The following is a 13,753-nucleotide window of genomic DNA, read 5'->3' on the forward strand; positions in this document are numbered from 1 at the left end:
TGAGTAGTGGTCAACCAACACCATGGTTATGGGGGCACTATGGCTAGTTCGATTACGATTTAGGCTCGCCCTCCGTGGTTCAGACAAATCCCGATATTCGGTCAATACTTAGAGTTTAAGTAATGATTGGAAATTAAGAATAAATCACATATAGTAATACTGACAAAATGATCATCAGCGATCTCTCACCATATATATATTTCCACTCCAAATTAGCACATACCACCTCATGCACATTCGAAAGAGAGCTCGCATTAACATAACAGCACACCGTGTAGGAATATATATTAAGTTCTATCCGATCGGAACGAACTGTCTCTACATGGGGCATTTATCTATATTTATCTAAACCATAATAGTAGTGATGACTGGCTGCTTATTGTATTGTATAGCACCAGATCAAGATATTTGTGACTGAGAGATTGGGATTTTTTTCTACGAAACGCAACACAGTCATTCGACATTCGATTTGATTCTCACAAATGCGTTGCCACATTCGGGCATTAGACACAGTTGACGCTGTACTAGTACTGCCAGTAAAACTTGGGGCCGAGCTCCTATCCACGTGACCGAAACCGTAAGCTACGTCGAGCCAGTCTGGTTATGATCAAAGCAGAAGCTCCGATTCCACCAACACTGTTTAACTGTTAGATCTCCCGCTCGGATTTTCCAGCCAGCCTTCATAACCCGGCCTACGATCTAATATTCAACGTTTTCGCTTCTTGTCTGTGTTAAATTTCCACCATGGGAGACGTCGCCGTGGAGAATCCGGCGAACAACGTCACGCCTCATACCAAGCCGGCACTATTGGACACCATCCCCAACATAGACTCAATCGAAGGCACAGGGACCGATGGAGGTGATGAATATGCTACTTTGAAGAAACTCCAGAGACACCTAGAGTATGTTGGAAACGGAAAGTCCCCATGGTCGGTACTGACGCTTCAATAGATACATCCAGCTGCAGGAGGAGTACATCAAGGATGAGCAAAGGCAAGCTAGTATTATCCTCTCACCACAGCGGCGGTATTGTTAACATCAAATCTGAGCAATAGGAGCTTGAAAAGAGAGCTCGTTCGTGCACAGGAGGAAATTAAACGGATACAAAGTGTTCCCTTGGTTATAGGCCAGTTCATGGAGGCAATCGACCAGAAGTATGGGCCTAAAGTGCATTTGATAAAGGGAATTTTGCTAATGGAGGTTTTCCAGTACCGGAATCGTCCAATCGTCAACCGGTTCGAATTATGTCGTCCGGATTCTATCCACGCTCGACCGTGAGAAGCTCAAACCATCGTCCTCGGTCGCTCTTCATCGCCACTCCAACGCCCTTGTCGATATCCTACCTCCAGAGGCCGACTCCTCCATCGCTATGTTAGGCGAAAATGAGAAACCAGACGTCACCTATGCCGATGTTGGTGGACTTGATATGCAGAAGCAGGAAATCCGCGAGGCGGTGGAATTGCCATTGACACACTTCGACCTGTACAGACAAATTGGTGGGTCGATAGATCTGAATGAGTTGGCGATTGTGCAGTGTTACTTACTATCGTAGGTATCGATCCTCCTCGTGGTGTCCTGCTATACGGTCCTCCCGGAACAGGTAAGACTATGCTGGTCAAAGCAGTGGCGAATAGCACAACTGCCAGCTTCATTCGAGTAAACGGTTCCGAGTTTGTCCAAAAGTATTTGGGTGAAGGTCCTCGCATGGTCCGTGATGTGTTCAGGATGGCCCGTGAGAATGCCCCTGCTATCATCTTCATCGACGAAATCGATGCCATCGCCACAAAGCGTTTTGACGCTCAAACTGGTGCTGATCGTGAGGTCCAACGTATTCTTCTGGAACTCCTCAACCAAATGGATGGATTCGAGCAATCGAGCAACGTCAAAGTCATTATGGCTACCAACCGGGCCGATACTTTGGATCCGGCTCTGCTGCGCCCAGGTCGTCTGGACCGAAAGATTGAGTTCCCCTCTCTCCGTGATCGGCGAGAGCGTCGGTTGATTTTTACCACCATCGCATCTAAGATGTCCTTGTCCCCTGAGGTCGACCTTGACTCGTTGATTGTGCGTAATGAGCCCTTGTCTGGTGCTGTCATTGCCGCCATCATGCAGGAGGCTGGTCTACGAGCCGTGCGGAAGAATCGGTACAACATTATTCAATCTGACCTCGAGGATGCTTATGCTACCCAAGTGAAGACTGGACAAGAAGCGGACAGGTATGTTATATTACTCAGTTACGGTCCCCTGTTATCATACCTAACTAACAATCTAACTGCAGGCTTGAGTTCTACCGGTAAATGGGGTGTATTTTTTTTGGTAGTATTTAATGAGCTAGAAATACCGGGTAACGTGACGAAAGGGTGGTCATGTGTTGTAACGTCAAACTTCAGGCTCTTATCACATATGTAGGAAAATGATTGATGTGTTTTGAGGTGCCCACCGTGGTGAAGCAGCAGGAAGTACGTGTAATGATTCGATCGAATGAGGGTATCTCTAGTCGCCTCGTAGTTCCGCGTCGGCTACCTATCGGGAACGGCAGTGCAGCTCCACTTGTGATTGTTACTGGTACCTATCAGTCTCGCCAAGATTACGGTTGTTATGTAGATAGGCGGCGATCCTTGGGCAGGCAGTGGTATGGATGTGCATACCGTCATTTACTAAGTACGGAGCAAGGTAAACTAACTAAACTTATCAGCCTGGTTAGCTCCCGAGGCGGTCTTACATCATCCGCAGCGGCAATCGATTCCACACCCTGGGATTAGTGATAAAAGACACAAATGGACCTGGGGATGGTATTGTTGAGGTAGTGAGCTGGGTTGAAATTAATAAATAGAGGGAATCCTCCCATTTGATAATAAATGTATACATACATACATACATACATACATACACGAGAAGCGTTCCTGGCGGTATTGTAAAGGTTCCGTACCTGGGAGATCAAGTGATGAGACACCCGTGATGCAGGATCTCCGCTTCAATCCAATGACGCATCGACTTGCTTGATGATTGGTTGGTACGCAGGTCGCTCCGCAACCGGTCCGCATCACCTCACTTCCTCCCCCAGACCTGAAGGTACCTCTCCCCGTCCATCCTCCTCCTCTCCCTCTCCATCCCATCGTCTATCCCTTTCCAGACCCTTATTGTATTTCATCATTCCTATCGTCTCATATCAATAGAGTATTGCTAGTTTTCTTTTGATTCCCGTTCGTTAAGGTGCTGCTTTTCTGTTGCCGTTGTCGCCACCATGAAGTCAACCTTGGTTACAGCCTCTGTGCTGTTGGGCTGTGCTTCCGCCGAGGTTCACAAGCTGAAGCTCAACAAGGTGCCCGTGTCCGAGCAATTTGTGAGTAGACCTCGCTATTCTGGTCATACAAACATTCATCTACACATCTGAAAGCTTGTTGGGACGAATGTCTGACTAAATCGTACCCAGAACTTGCACAACATCGATACCCATGTGCAGGCTCTTGGCCAGAAGTACATGGGAATCCGTCCCAACATCAAGCAGGATCTCCTCAATGAGAACCCGATCAATGACATGGGACGTCATGATGTCCTTGTTGACAACTTCTTGAATGCACAATGTACGAAGCCCTAGTAGTTCTTGCGGGGGAGCTCCTACTTACATCTAGATTCCTCAAAGACTTCTCCGAAATCGAGATCGGTACCCCCCCACAGAAGTTCAAGGTAGTCCTTGACACTGGCAGCTCAAACCTATGGGTGCCCTCCTCGGAGTGTGGCTCTATCGCCTGCTATTTGCATAACAAGTACGACTCATCCTCGTCGTCCACGTACCAGAAGAATGGCAGCGAATTTGCCATCAAGTATGGCTCCGGCAGCCTGAGTGGATTTGTTTCTCAGGATACTCTCAAGATCGGTGACCTGAAGGTGAAGGATCAACTGTTCGCCGAGGCGACTAGTGAGCCCGGTCTTGCTTTTGCCTTTGGCCGCTTTGATGGTATTCTCGGGTTGGGATTTGACACAATTTCTGTCAACAAAATCCCTCCCCCCTTCTATAGCATGCTCGACCAGGGCCTCCTCGACGAGCCAGTCTTTGCTTTTTACCTTGGAGACGCTAACAAGGAAGGCGATGACTCCGTAGCGACATTCGGCGGTGTTGACAAGGATCATTACACTGGCGAGTTGATCAAGATCCCCCTCCGCCGCAAGGCTTACTGGGAGGTTGACCTTGATGCTATTGCCCTTGGCGATAGCGTCGCTGAGCTCGATAACACCGGTGTCATTCTGGATACTGGCACTTCCCTCATCGCCCTGCCGACCACCCTTGCCGAGCTTATGTAAGTCGAGCCTGTGTACTGTGCACATTTGTGATACTCTTACTAACTACTCTGAAGTAACAAGGAAATTGGTGCTAAGAAGGGCTTCACCGGCCAATACTCGGTTGACTGTGACAAGCGTGACTCTTTGCCTGACCTCACATTCACCCTGAGCGGATACAACTTCACCATCGGTCCCTACGACTACACTCTTGAAGTCCAGGGATCTTGCATCAGCGCCTTCATGGGCATGGACTTCCCTGAACCCGTTGGCCCCTTGGCCATCCTGGGTGATGCGTTCCTCAGGAAGTGGTACAGTGTGTACGACCTCGGCAACGGTGCTGTCGGCCTGGCCAAGGCTAAGTAACCAAGTAATCTACCATGTTATGTTTTATTGATTGCTTGTGTATGAATTACAATGGTACATGATAGCCTGGCTCGGTAGTTAGTTGGCCTTTTCAGTTGCGGGAAATCGGCAAAGACTCGTTTGCTCATGACCTCAATCCTGTTTGTTATTGATATTTTTTGTATGACTCAGTGAGTCGCTGGCTATGCTCTAATGACATTCAAACTGGATGCCGATAGTTCTTTATACACTGCGATATTCATGCGTATTTTTGATCTATCGGTATAATTTTTCCCCAATATAAAGGCAGCCCAAACTAGACAACTAATGCTTCGAGCCTTTCTGCTAACTTGATAACTTAGCGTGTAATATTTCCATACGACCTAGGACAAGGGGGCGCGCGGCGCGGCGGAGGGAAAAAGGATGCAGAGTCCCGAGTTGCCAATGATAAAATAGAGAATACCTATCTCAGCTCCATCACGATGACCGAGAAATTGTCTGAGTTGTCATAGGTATGGAATTCTGCCACACGTAGATCGGACTGTTCAGCAAGCATTTCCCACTGTTTTTTTGAGCGCTCCTTTCCGCCCATGGAGACCATCAACGATAGATCGGCCAGTGTCGCCTGCCAGGGTACGTTAGTCTCCGACAAGACCATCTCGTCAATGAGGATCTGCGAATCATGGGCCATTGCCGTGCGTAGGTTCCTAAGGATTTGGATACCCTGGGAGTCGGGATAGGCGTGAAGGATTCTACGGAGGTAGTAGAATTTGGCGCCTTGAGGGTTCGTTTGTATGTCAGTCGGGGACGGTGTGATACTGGGGCAGTTGTTCTGAGTATAGATGCAGGACTTGCCTTTGACGACCTGTGTCTGGAAGATGTCATATGCCATGGTTTCTACTCCATCGATTTTGGGGAGCTGATCGACTGCTTGTGGTAGGTCTTGGAGGATGAGCCATCCGCTGAGATTTGGGTATTTCTGTATGAGTTGGATGCATTGATGGCCGTGGCCACCCCCCACGTCGACAAGGAACGATCTGCGCGAGTCCTGAGGGCGCCGGATTATAGCACAAGCTTCCTTTTCGAATCGGCTGAACCCAACTGCCCAGTCGGTTGATTCGAGTGCAGTCATTACATGCTGTAGGGCATTAAACCGTTCCGGCCGTTGAGCAAGCCACGCAAAGCATGTAAGGTCAGTATGGAAGGCCTTCTGGAAAGGCGTATTGGTGTTGGTGGTGATCTCCTGGTAGCGCGTCTCTGCGAAGAAGCTAGGGAATTCTTGGATGGCTGGGCCACAATTGTCGAAGCTGTGCGGTCATTAGTGGAGATTCATACATTGACATGTATCGGTGGGGAATATACATACGCATGGTAAATGAAGGCTTCGGCCATCTGACTTGCCAGAGTATGAGTTGCTTTGTTTGCTTTGAACTTTCCATGATCTGCTTCTATGACGAAGCCATTTGACGCAAGATAGCGAAGTATACATTCTAGATGTCACAGGCAGTAGGGGTCAGAGACCGTATGTCGCGATCAATGGACTGAAGCATTGCATCAATGTCTTACCGAATAACTGAGGACTCGCACCGGTTTTCTCGGCGACCTGATCTACCTGCAGAGGTATCTCGCTTTGGGAAAATGACCGGAATAACCCCGATTCGATACCGAGACGAACGGCGCCAATCTGCAAGTGCTGGAAAAGCGTAAGTCGGGTAAGGACAACATAGTGAAAGCCATATGTTTAGTATAGTTCCGACTGTACGTAATACAAGCTTACATTGTTGAAAATGCCCATGAGCAAGTCTTTGGGCGTCTCCAATTCTAACAGGAACTGACGGAGAGCATCCCGGATCTTAGCCCGGCCTGCCCCATCGGCTTCTCCAGCAAGAAATCGGGCTTGGGCGATGATTGATTCCATTTGGAACCTGAAGATAGGATAATGGTTAAGGATACAAGTAGAATAGATTGGTAGTTGGTATATTTTGACAAGATAGTCCTCTTTGGGGGTCATTTATAGATCTAGATGTCTCTTGCTCCACGGAGTTTCCGTGGAGCTGAAGCTCTGTGATTGGCCAACGATAAAATACAGAAGATTGATGCTAGGTATAGTGTGTCGCAGGTAAACTTGTTCTCTCTTGAGCTGCCTGTGCAGGCATTCAGGATGGCAGAGAATACTAGCGATTGCAGTGGCCATCGCTGAGCCTAGACCGGTGATGTGGCGTGACACTTTGTATAGTGAGCGGCAAAGGTTACCGGCTCTCAACACATGCCCAGGTCAAGCCCTAAATCTCAAACTAAGCTTAATGAGACAGTTTTGCTCCCTCACGTGAAGTTTGATTTTAAAGGAAAACCTGGCGGGCGGATGACACCGGAAAATCAATTTATACCCAGCCAACTAATCAGTTGTTCTTCCACTACACGAGCAAACTACGAGACAGGTTATGAGCATGTCCATAGCCAAGATTGTCAACAAAGTCTACTATTTCTGACTCATCAGGGTATGCTTTTTGAGTTGTTCAAGTCTTGACCAAGGACATTGTGGCTTTGGCTGCATGAACTACTAGGAGCTTTAAAAGAAGCTGATTGTAACTCCCGTGCGCATGTCCACTTTCTTATATAAGAGAGGGTCTCGCCCCCCCCCCCGCACGGGCTCCCGAAATCAATAACAAAGAGCGGGTCTTGGCAACCAAACCTTGTTTCTTTCTACCTTTCCCGGCAAACGGTTCAAACTGCTTTTCCTCTCTTTCATCATCATCATCACCACCACCGTTCGTTCAACTCCTCCTACGATCCAACAACTGCTTCATCCTCGCTCAATCCCAACCCCTTACTTACTCAGACTTTTCTTTCACTGCGCTTTTGCGGAGCATCTGCCGTTTGTCTCTATTATCTTTTTGTAGATATTTTCGTTGTCGTTCTCCGTCGCGTCATCTTGCGGCGATCGACCTAAGCTACCTGAATCCACATCCCACCCCGCGAATCAAGTTGAACATTTTGTGTCGCCTTAGCTGTCAGACATCGGCTTTACACACCCTCGAGTCTAAGCTAGGGCCGGTTCAAGCTTACCCTCGTCGGTTTTCCAATCCGTCGTCAGGCGCGTCGGGCATGGCGCCATAGCTGCTGGAACCGGGTCTCTACTCGCAATTCATGCATATTACCCCTTTGTCAATTGCTATTGTCAATAGAGGTAGGGTCATCAAACATTAAATCATTAAAGGAAAGAGAAACGAGCCAAGTCATACAGGAGCATGCTTCTTCGGTTACCGCCCAGCCTCCACTACCCGATCACCGTAACGTCGCTGCTGAAACAGCCCGGCGACTCGGTGGAGAGGGACGAGGCGCTGTTCTGGTATGTCTACCAGACGACCGTCACCGAGGGTGATGGGCTGGGCAATAAGATTGAGGTCAAACGCAAGTTCCCGACCAAGTTTGAATCGACTGTTGATGGCGAAGTGGTTCAATGGAAGATTGCAAAGGGGGATATCATCGATGAACCGTAAGTTCTATCGCCTTGTGGCACAATTCCTTGGCGAGCGTTACATGGTGGCGATTGTTAACTGGAGGACAGTGTGGAGGTCATCGAGATTGATGAGCCATGTGCTCACGAAGTCCAGTTTGGGGGCCTCTGTGCGGAGTGTGGCAAGGACATGACCGAGTAAGTAGGAGAGATGTCATACACGACACTATACCTCTCTACCGCACAAGCACTAACCTTGCGATCTCCTACAGGTCTACATACAATACGGAAGTGACAGATTCGATGCGCGCAACGATTCAGATGGTCCATGACAACACCGCGCTAACCGTGAGCGAGAAGGAGGCTGCGCGAGTGGAGGAAGATGCGAAACGCCGGCTGCTGTCAAATAGAAAACTTTCTCTGGTGGTGGATCTTGACCAGACTATCATCCATGCCACCGTCGATCCAACCGTTGGAGAGTGGATGGAAGACAAGGATAACCCAAACCATCAAGCGCTAAGCGATGTTCGAGCATTCCAATTGGTAGATGATGGCCCGGGAATGCGCGGTTGCTGGTACTATGTCAAGTTACGACCAGGTTTAGAGTCATTCTTGCAGAACGTCTCAGAGCTCTTTGAATTGCACATCTACACCATGGGTACCCGAGCATATGCGCAACATATTGCAAGTATCATAGATCCAGACCGAAAGCTGTTCGGCGATCGCATCCTCAGTCGTGATGAGAGTGGAAGCTTGACGGCTAAGAACCTCCATCGTTTGTTCCCAGTGGACACGAAGATGGTTGTTATCATCGACGATCGTGGTGACGTTTGGCGGTGGAGCCCTAACCTTATTAAGGTTTCTCCGTACGACTTCTTTGTTGGCATAGGGGATATTAACTCGAGTTTTTTGCCAAAGAAACAGGAGCTGGGGGCAGTCAGCAAGACTGGGGAGAAGGCAGGGACGAGACACACAAAACCTCCCCCACTGGAACATCATGTCAACGGCACGACAGCGAAACCAGAAGGAGAAGTGTCGGCGTTAGAACAGCTTGTGACCATGGGTGGCGGAGACAACCCGAGACTACTACAAGAACAGACTGACGCGCAGGAAGAGACAATAATGCACCAGGTGGAAGACCGCCCTCTACTGCAGAAACAGAAGGAACTAGATGCTGAAGAAGATTCTGCAGAAAGTATTGATTCCTCTTCCAGTATGGATGAGTCGCAAGACTCGAGCAAACATCGGCATCATTTACTGGAGGATAATGATCGGGAACTCTTCCAGCTGGAAGAGCGGCTTGAGCAGGTGCATAAACAGTTCTTTGAAGAGTATGATTTGAGGCGAACGAGAGGGTTGGGTGGGAGAGTGGCAGCTTTGAGAGGCGAGAAGACGCCTTCGAAAGAGAAGGACGTTGATCTGAAACTGGTGCCTGACATCAAGGATATCATGCCACAGATTAAGCGCCAGATCCTTGGCGGGGTGATTCTGGTATTTTCCGGAGTACTTCCGCTCGGAACCGATACTCAGAACGCCGACATATCTTTATGGGCGAAGAGTTTTGGGGCTGTTATTTCTCAGAAGATCAATGTGAAGACCACCCATCTGGTGGCCGGCCGTAACCGCACGGCTAAGGTTCGGGAGGCGACGCGGTACACCAACGTCAAGATCGTCACAACACAGTGGCTTTTGGACTGCCTGACGCAATGGAAATGGCTGGACGAGGAGCCGTACTTACTTCCCGTACACCCTGATGACCGAGGAGAGCCAATCTCGCCTGGCTCTAAGGAGATGGAAAGCGGATGGCTTTCGTCATCTGAAGACACGGGAGATTTTTGGACCGAGGAAGAGGACGCTTCAGAATCCACAGAAGACCTTCTCAAGTCCACCGGTCTCGACGAGCATTCACCGATTGGATACGACGAAGACCAGCAAGCTGCTGTCCACGAGGAACTAAAAGAGTTCCTTGGTAGTGACGATGAAAGCGAAAGCGACAGTGAAGTATCGTCTTGGGCAGAGGAAGCGACACCCAACAAGAAACGTAAGCGTGACGAAGGCGCAGAAGGCGGGGACGAAGAAGAAAGTCAAGAGGAAGGCGATCAGCCACGCTCGCGCCTATCACAGCGTATCAAGCGCTCCTACGAGCGAAGTACGGGACTGAAAGAAGTCGCGACTGCGGCGACCGACGATCCCGCTCGAAAATCGCCCATGCTTACAGAATCGAACGATGAAGGCGCGCAAAAAGAATCGGATGAGCCTGCATCTCAAGACCTAAATGCCAACTTCCCCGAAGACCCCGCGGAGGACGACGACGAGCTCGAGCGGGAGATGATGGCTGCTTTCGAAGATGGCGACTATGACGCCAAAGCGGAAGAGGACATTGCGGCGGGAAACAGATGATCTATTTCCTTCTTATTTGTTTTTGCTCGACTTCTCCTTCACCTGTTCATATTGGGGCGTTGAGGTGTATGTGACGATCCTGTAGCTGCCTCTTCGACAGTTACACGGTCAACACTATATTACTGTTGATATACCATTTTGGTATCCCAGATTGGCTAAGATTTAGTATGCTTTCTCATTCCGTTGCAATTGGTGCGATGCAATGATGGCATAGCGATGGCGTTGGGTATCTGACTCACATCTGATTGAACTGTCTGATAAGTTGTTCATAGTTATGTTTCGATAGTATCAAAGACAAAAAAAAGAAATCTCAAATTTTTGGATATCATATACCATATACAACGCCCATATCTTCATATACAGAGTTCGATCAGAAATCATCGCATAATTATCATCCAACATCATATCCGGTAAAAAAAAAAAAAAAAGAGAGAGAGAGAAAAGAAAGACCAAGAAATTAATCATATACATCGCGATTAACCTGCCACGACAAGATCATCATCCAAAGAAAGAAGATAGTATTCACCAGTTCAAAGGCAAAAGCCGTCTTCCAGCAGTCACCTAGTACCGACCAGATTAGTATGCATTGACGGGGATGATCAATCGGATAACAAAAGAACAAATTTTAGAGAGAGAGAACTCACAAATAGTCTTCTGCGTCAACCAAGCCAAGGTCTGCATATTATTCCCGCCAGCCCGATTATCAACGACATAGATCTGACAATTATCATCGACGTTCCCGACCACGCCGTACAACTGCAACGAGGTCTCAATCAACCCCGTCAACCAGAGGACGAAGAGGATGAAACTGCCCAGGATGATAATGCCAGGGAGCAGGAAGCGCTGGGCGGCGAGGATGAGAATGAGAATGATGAAGAAGATGCCGAGGGCGCCAGAGACGACCATGAATGGGAATAGCCTTTTTTTTTATCTTTGGTATTAGTATATATTAATCTATTTTTTAATCTTTTTTGGTAATGAAGCAAGGAAGATAAGTATGTGATAAGAGGAGGAATATGTACCATGGTGTACCGAGACGCATCTCAGATTGTACAGACATGAGCCAAGCAAAGATGCCCATACAGATGGCCGAAGCCGATAAGACGATGAGAATCCAGATGTTGAGTTGGAGTTCGGGCCAGTGGTAGCGTCTGCGACGGTAGACGACGGCCATTTTTCGCTTCCTTGCCCTATGGGGACGTTTGATGCTGTGAGATGATTGTACGAAGCAGTAGGCTGGGGGGGGGGAAAGTTGAATATGTGGGAAAGAATGTAGTATGTACGTGAGTCAATGATTGTTCCCGTCGGGAATATAATTTCAAACCAGGCCTGTCTGCATGTACATATACTATATTATATATACAATCCCCGCCGGATGGACTTGTATAGGCTGTTTTGATCAGGTACACTTGCACGGGGAGGAATGAAAGTACGGTCACTTCTTCCCACCGCAACAACTGGACCCGTCGGGCAGAAGACAAGGCGACTCAATTGGTGGCGCAAATGCAGATACAAGAATGAAACGCAGAAAGACAGCGCATCAGCGCCGTAATGGTGTTGGGCTGTTGTTTCGGGGTTCCTTGCGATTGGACTGGCACGGCGAGTCGAGAACCACTGTTATGTAAGCGGTGAGAGACTCATCGTTCTGGGTGACTCTGGAATTCTTTATTTAGACAATCAAGTACATAGGAATTGAAAGAAGAGAAATCTATCATCAAATGGAGAGGAAGGTGGAGCATTTGATGTAAAATGAGGTGGCAGGTGGAAATTGCGGTGGCAGGGGATTTGATATCCCCTAACTATAATTACCCTAATTTTAGCTACCTTTTTCTTTACCACCATATACACCAACACAAAAGTCTTGAAATCGTTTCAATGTCATTGTACACATCCTAATACCGTTTGGTCATATCTAAACATAATGTAATAATAGTAAGAAAAAAAAAATAAAATAAAATAAATAAGAAAATTTCCCATCCAATCGCCATCTACCCGTCGATAAGTCTACATCAGCTCATAGGAGGGTGTCACCCAGAGCACTGCGCACCAACGAGCAACCGGTCCGAATGGTTTCGGAGGCGCCTACTGACTCCAGGCTGGGGTTGACCTCCACCAAGTCCATGGCGACTAGGTTGCCCGTCTCATGCACACACTCGCAGATGAAATCACCCTCACGGAGAGTCAGACCGCCACGCACGGGAGTACCGGTGCTGGGAGCCCACTGTGGATCCAGAGCATCGACGTCGAATGAAAGGTGGATAGGGGTATCATTTCCAACATGGGCCAGAGCCATCTCAACCACACGGCCAATGCCGTACCTGTTAGGGGTTAGCTTTTTGGCTCCTTTCCCTGTGCGAAGGGAAGAAAAAGACTCACCGGTCAATGTCATGCATGCTGAAGGCCTTAATGCCATGCTCCCGAAGGATTTGCTTCTCGCCGCGATCAACATCACGCAGACCAATATAGACCAGCTTACGGGTGCTGACGATGTGCTCATCCTGCAACCAGCCGAAGATATCCTTCTTCTCCTCGCGGGCTAGGCGAGTCAAGAACGCCATGGGCATACCGTGGATGTTTCCACTAGGACTCATCTCCGGAATGTTGATATCGGCATGCGCATCAACCCAGATGACGGCCAGTTCCCGACCCAGGCGTTCGCGGGTAGCCTTGGCTGAGCCGGAGATGGATCCGATGGCGATCGAGTGATCACCTCCCAGCGTCAAGACCATCTGACCCTGCTTGGCCTTCTCGTAGACCTGGGCGCTCAGCGCTTCGGTCACGGCACTCACAGCGCGCGGCTTCTTCATGCCGCGGTGGTCGGGGTCCTCGGCCGGGATCTGGTTTTCGTAGTAGTGGACGGTGTTGTCATAGTCGAGGGTATAGCCAAGGTCGTCGCGGAGTTGATCGAGGAGACCAGCCTCGACCAGGGCCATAGGGGCAGCCTCAACGCCAAGCTTGCACTGTGTCAATGAATAAGAACCCGGTTAGTTATGGTCTTGTGACCTCAGTGATCGACACCCGCGCGCGTGGGAGGATCATCATACCTGGCCGCCATTGAAGCCGACTGCGACCACACCCAGGTTTCCGGGCTTGGACAGGAAGCGTTGTTTGATAGTTGAAGGTTGAGTCATGGTGAGTGAAAGGGAAGAATTGGAGTGTGGATAAGAGAGACAGAGAGAGACAGAGAGAGAGACAGAGAGACAGAGAGAGAGAGAGAGAGAGAGAGAGAGAGAGAGAGAGAGAGAGAGAGAGAGAGAGAGAGAGAGAGAGAGA

General features: G+C 48.8%; 6 protein-coding genes across 6 annotated transcripts; 3 read left to right on the forward strand and 3 right to left on the reverse strand.

Moving 5' to 3' along the window:
• Positions 1–592: 592 nt before the first annotated feature.
• On the forward strand, positions 593–2,439 carry rpt3 (proteasome regulatory particle base subunit RPT3). The gene is made up of 6 exons (XM_032066170.1): positions 593–902; positions 952–993; positions 1,056–1,154; positions 1,210–1,496; positions 1,553–2,216; positions 2,279–2,439. The coding sequence occupies exons 1-6, from the start codon at positions 745–747 to the stop codon at positions 2,295–2,297; spliced, it is 1,269 nt and encodes a 422-aa protein (XP_031929875.1). The 5' UTR covers positions 593–744; the 3' UTR covers positions 2,298–2,439.
• Positions 2,440–3,084: 645 nt separating this feature from the next.
• Positions 3,085–4,865, forward strand: BDV27DRAFT_85402 (aspartic peptidase domain-containing protein). The gene is made up of 4 exons (XM_032077780.1): positions 3,085–3,343; positions 3,434–3,584; positions 3,644–4,298; positions 4,356–4,865. Exons 1-4 carry the CDS (start codon positions 3,245–3,247, stop codon positions 4,642–4,644), a joined length of 1,194 nt encoding a protein of 397 aa, XP_031929876.1. The 5' UTR covers positions 3,085–3,244; the 3' UTR covers positions 4,645–4,865.
• A 221-nt stretch (positions 4,866–5,086) lies between these two features.
• On the reverse strand, positions 5,087–6,541 carry BDV27DRAFT_155558 (S-adenosyl-L-methionine-dependent methyltransferase; the record flags this gene model as incomplete). Its single annotated transcript, XM_032072172.1, has 4 exons — positions 5,087–5,930; positions 5,990–6,113; positions 6,190–6,316; positions 6,401–6,541. 4 exons carry the CDS (start codon positions 6,539–6,541, stop codon positions 5,087–5,089), a joined length of 1,236 nt encoding a protein of 411 aa, XP_031929877.1.
• A 777-nt stretch (positions 6,542–7,318) lies between these two features.
• Positions 7,319–10,808, forward strand: fcpA (protein-serine/threonine phosphatase). The gene is made up of 4 exons (XM_032066171.1): positions 7,319–7,810; positions 7,868–8,119; positions 8,192–8,278; positions 8,353–10,808. Exons 2-4 carry the CDS (start codon positions 7,872–7,874, stop codon positions 10,478–10,480), a joined length of 2,463 nt encoding a protein of 820 aa, XP_031929878.1. The 5' UTR covers positions 7,319–7,810; positions 7,868–7,871; the 3' UTR covers positions 10,481–10,808.
• Positions 10,809–10,922: 114 nt separating this feature from the next.
• Positions 10,923–12,140, reverse strand: BDV27DRAFT_85435 (uncharacterized protein). The gene is made up of 3 exons (XM_032077781.1): positions 11,503–12,140; positions 11,125–11,399; positions 10,923–11,041 (listed from the first exon to the last, which is right to left on the reverse strand). The coding sequence occupies exons 1-3, from the start codon at positions 11,652–11,654 to the stop codon at positions 10,938–10,940; spliced, it is 531 nt and encodes a 176-aa protein (XP_031929879.1). The 5' UTR covers positions 11,655–12,140; the 3' UTR covers positions 10,923–10,937.
• Positions 12,141–12,364: 224 nt separating this feature from the next.
• Positions 12,365–13,705, reverse strand: BDV27DRAFT_124795 (arginase). Its single transcript, XM_032066172.1, has 3 exons — positions 13,525–13,705; positions 12,857–13,440; positions 12,365–12,798 (listed from the first exon to the last, which is right to left on the reverse strand). The coding sequence occupies exons 1-3, from the start codon at positions 13,609–13,611 to the stop codon at positions 12,495–12,497; spliced, it is 975 nt and encodes a 324-aa protein (XP_031929880.1). The 5' UTR covers positions 13,612–13,705; the 3' UTR covers positions 12,365–12,494.
• Between the last annotated feature and the right edge of the window lie 48 nt (positions 13,706–13,753).

The sequence above is a fragment of the Aspergillus caelatus genome (assembly GCF_009193585.1).
Source record: "Aspergillus caelatus strain CBS 763.97 unplaced genomic scaffold BDV27scaffold_45, whole genome shotgun sequence".
Taxonomy (NCBI): domain Eukaryota; kingdom Fungi; phylum Ascomycota; class Eurotiomycetes; order Eurotiales; family Aspergillaceae; genus Aspergillus; species Aspergillus caelatus.

What these genes read in the sequence shown, in the direction of transcription:
- rpt3 (XM_032066170.1), top strand. Translation starts at nt 745, where the DNA reads ATGGGAGACGTCGCCGTGGAGAATCCGGCGAACAACGTCACGCCTCAT. An exon ending in TACATCAAGGATGAGCAAAG is followed by an intron (nt 994 to 1,055) that starts GCAAGCTAGTAT and finishes TCTGAGCAATAG; the next exon opens with GAGCTTGAAAAGAGAGCTCG. An exon ending in CGACCTGTACAGACAAATTG is followed by an intron (nt 1,497 to 1,552) that starts GTGGGTCGATAG and finishes TTACTATCGTAG; the next exon opens with GTATCGATCCTCCTCGTGGT.
- fcpA (XM_032066171.1), top strand. Translation starts at nt 7,872, where the DNA reads ATGCTTCTTCGGTTACCGCCCAGCCTCCACTACCCGATCACCGTAACG. An exon ending in GGGGATATCATCGATGAACC is followed by an intron (nt 8,120 to 8,191) that starts GTAAGTTCTATC and finishes ACTGGAGGACAG; the next exon opens with TGTGGAGGTCATCGAGATTG. An exon ending in TGTGGCAAGGACATGACCGA is followed by an intron (nt 8,279 to 8,352) that starts GTAAGTAGGAGA and finishes GATCTCCTACAG; the next exon opens with GTCTACATACAATACGGAAG.
- BDV27DRAFT_85402 (XM_032077780.1), top strand. Translation starts at nt 3,245, where the DNA reads ATGAAGTCAACCTTGGTTACAGCCTCTGTGCTGTTGGGCTGTGCTTCC. An exon ending in TGCCCGTGTCCGAGCAATTT is followed by an intron (nt 3,344 to 3,433) that starts GTGAGTAGACCT and finishes AATCGTACCCAG; the next exon opens with AACTTGCACAACATCGATAC. An exon ending in ACCACCCTTGCCGAGCTTAT is followed by an intron (nt 4,299 to 4,355) that starts GTAAGTCGAGCC and finishes ACTACTCTGAAG; the next exon opens with TAACAAGGAAATTGGTGCTA.
- BDV27DRAFT_85435 (XM_032077781.1), bottom strand. Translation starts at nt 11,654, where the DNA reads ATGGCCGTCGTCTACCGTCGCAGACGCTACCACTGGCCCGAACTCCAA. An exon ending in ATGCGTCTCGGTACACCATG is followed by an intron (nt 11,400 to 11,502) that starts GTACATATTCCT and finishes ATAAAAAAAAAG; the next exon opens with GCTATTCCCATTCATGGTCG. An exon ending in GTTGACGCAGAAGACTATTT is followed by an intron (nt 11,042 to 11,124) that starts GTGAGTTCTCTC and finishes GGTCGGTACTAG; the next exon opens with GTGACTGCTGGAAGACGGCT.
- BDV27DRAFT_124795 (XM_032066172.1), bottom strand. Translation starts at nt 13,611, where the DNA reads ATGACTCAACCTTCAACTATCAAACAACGCTTCCTGTCCAAGCCCGGA. An exon ending in TCGGCTTCAATGGCGGCCAG is followed by an intron (nt 13,441 to 13,524) that starts GTATGATGATCC and finishes TCATTGACACAG; the next exon opens with TGCAAGCTTGGCGTTGAGGC. An exon ending in AGCATGCATGACATTGACCG is followed by an intron (nt 12,799 to 12,856) that starts GTGAGTCTTTTT and finishes AACCCCTAACAG; the next exon opens with GTACGGCATTGGCCGTGTGG.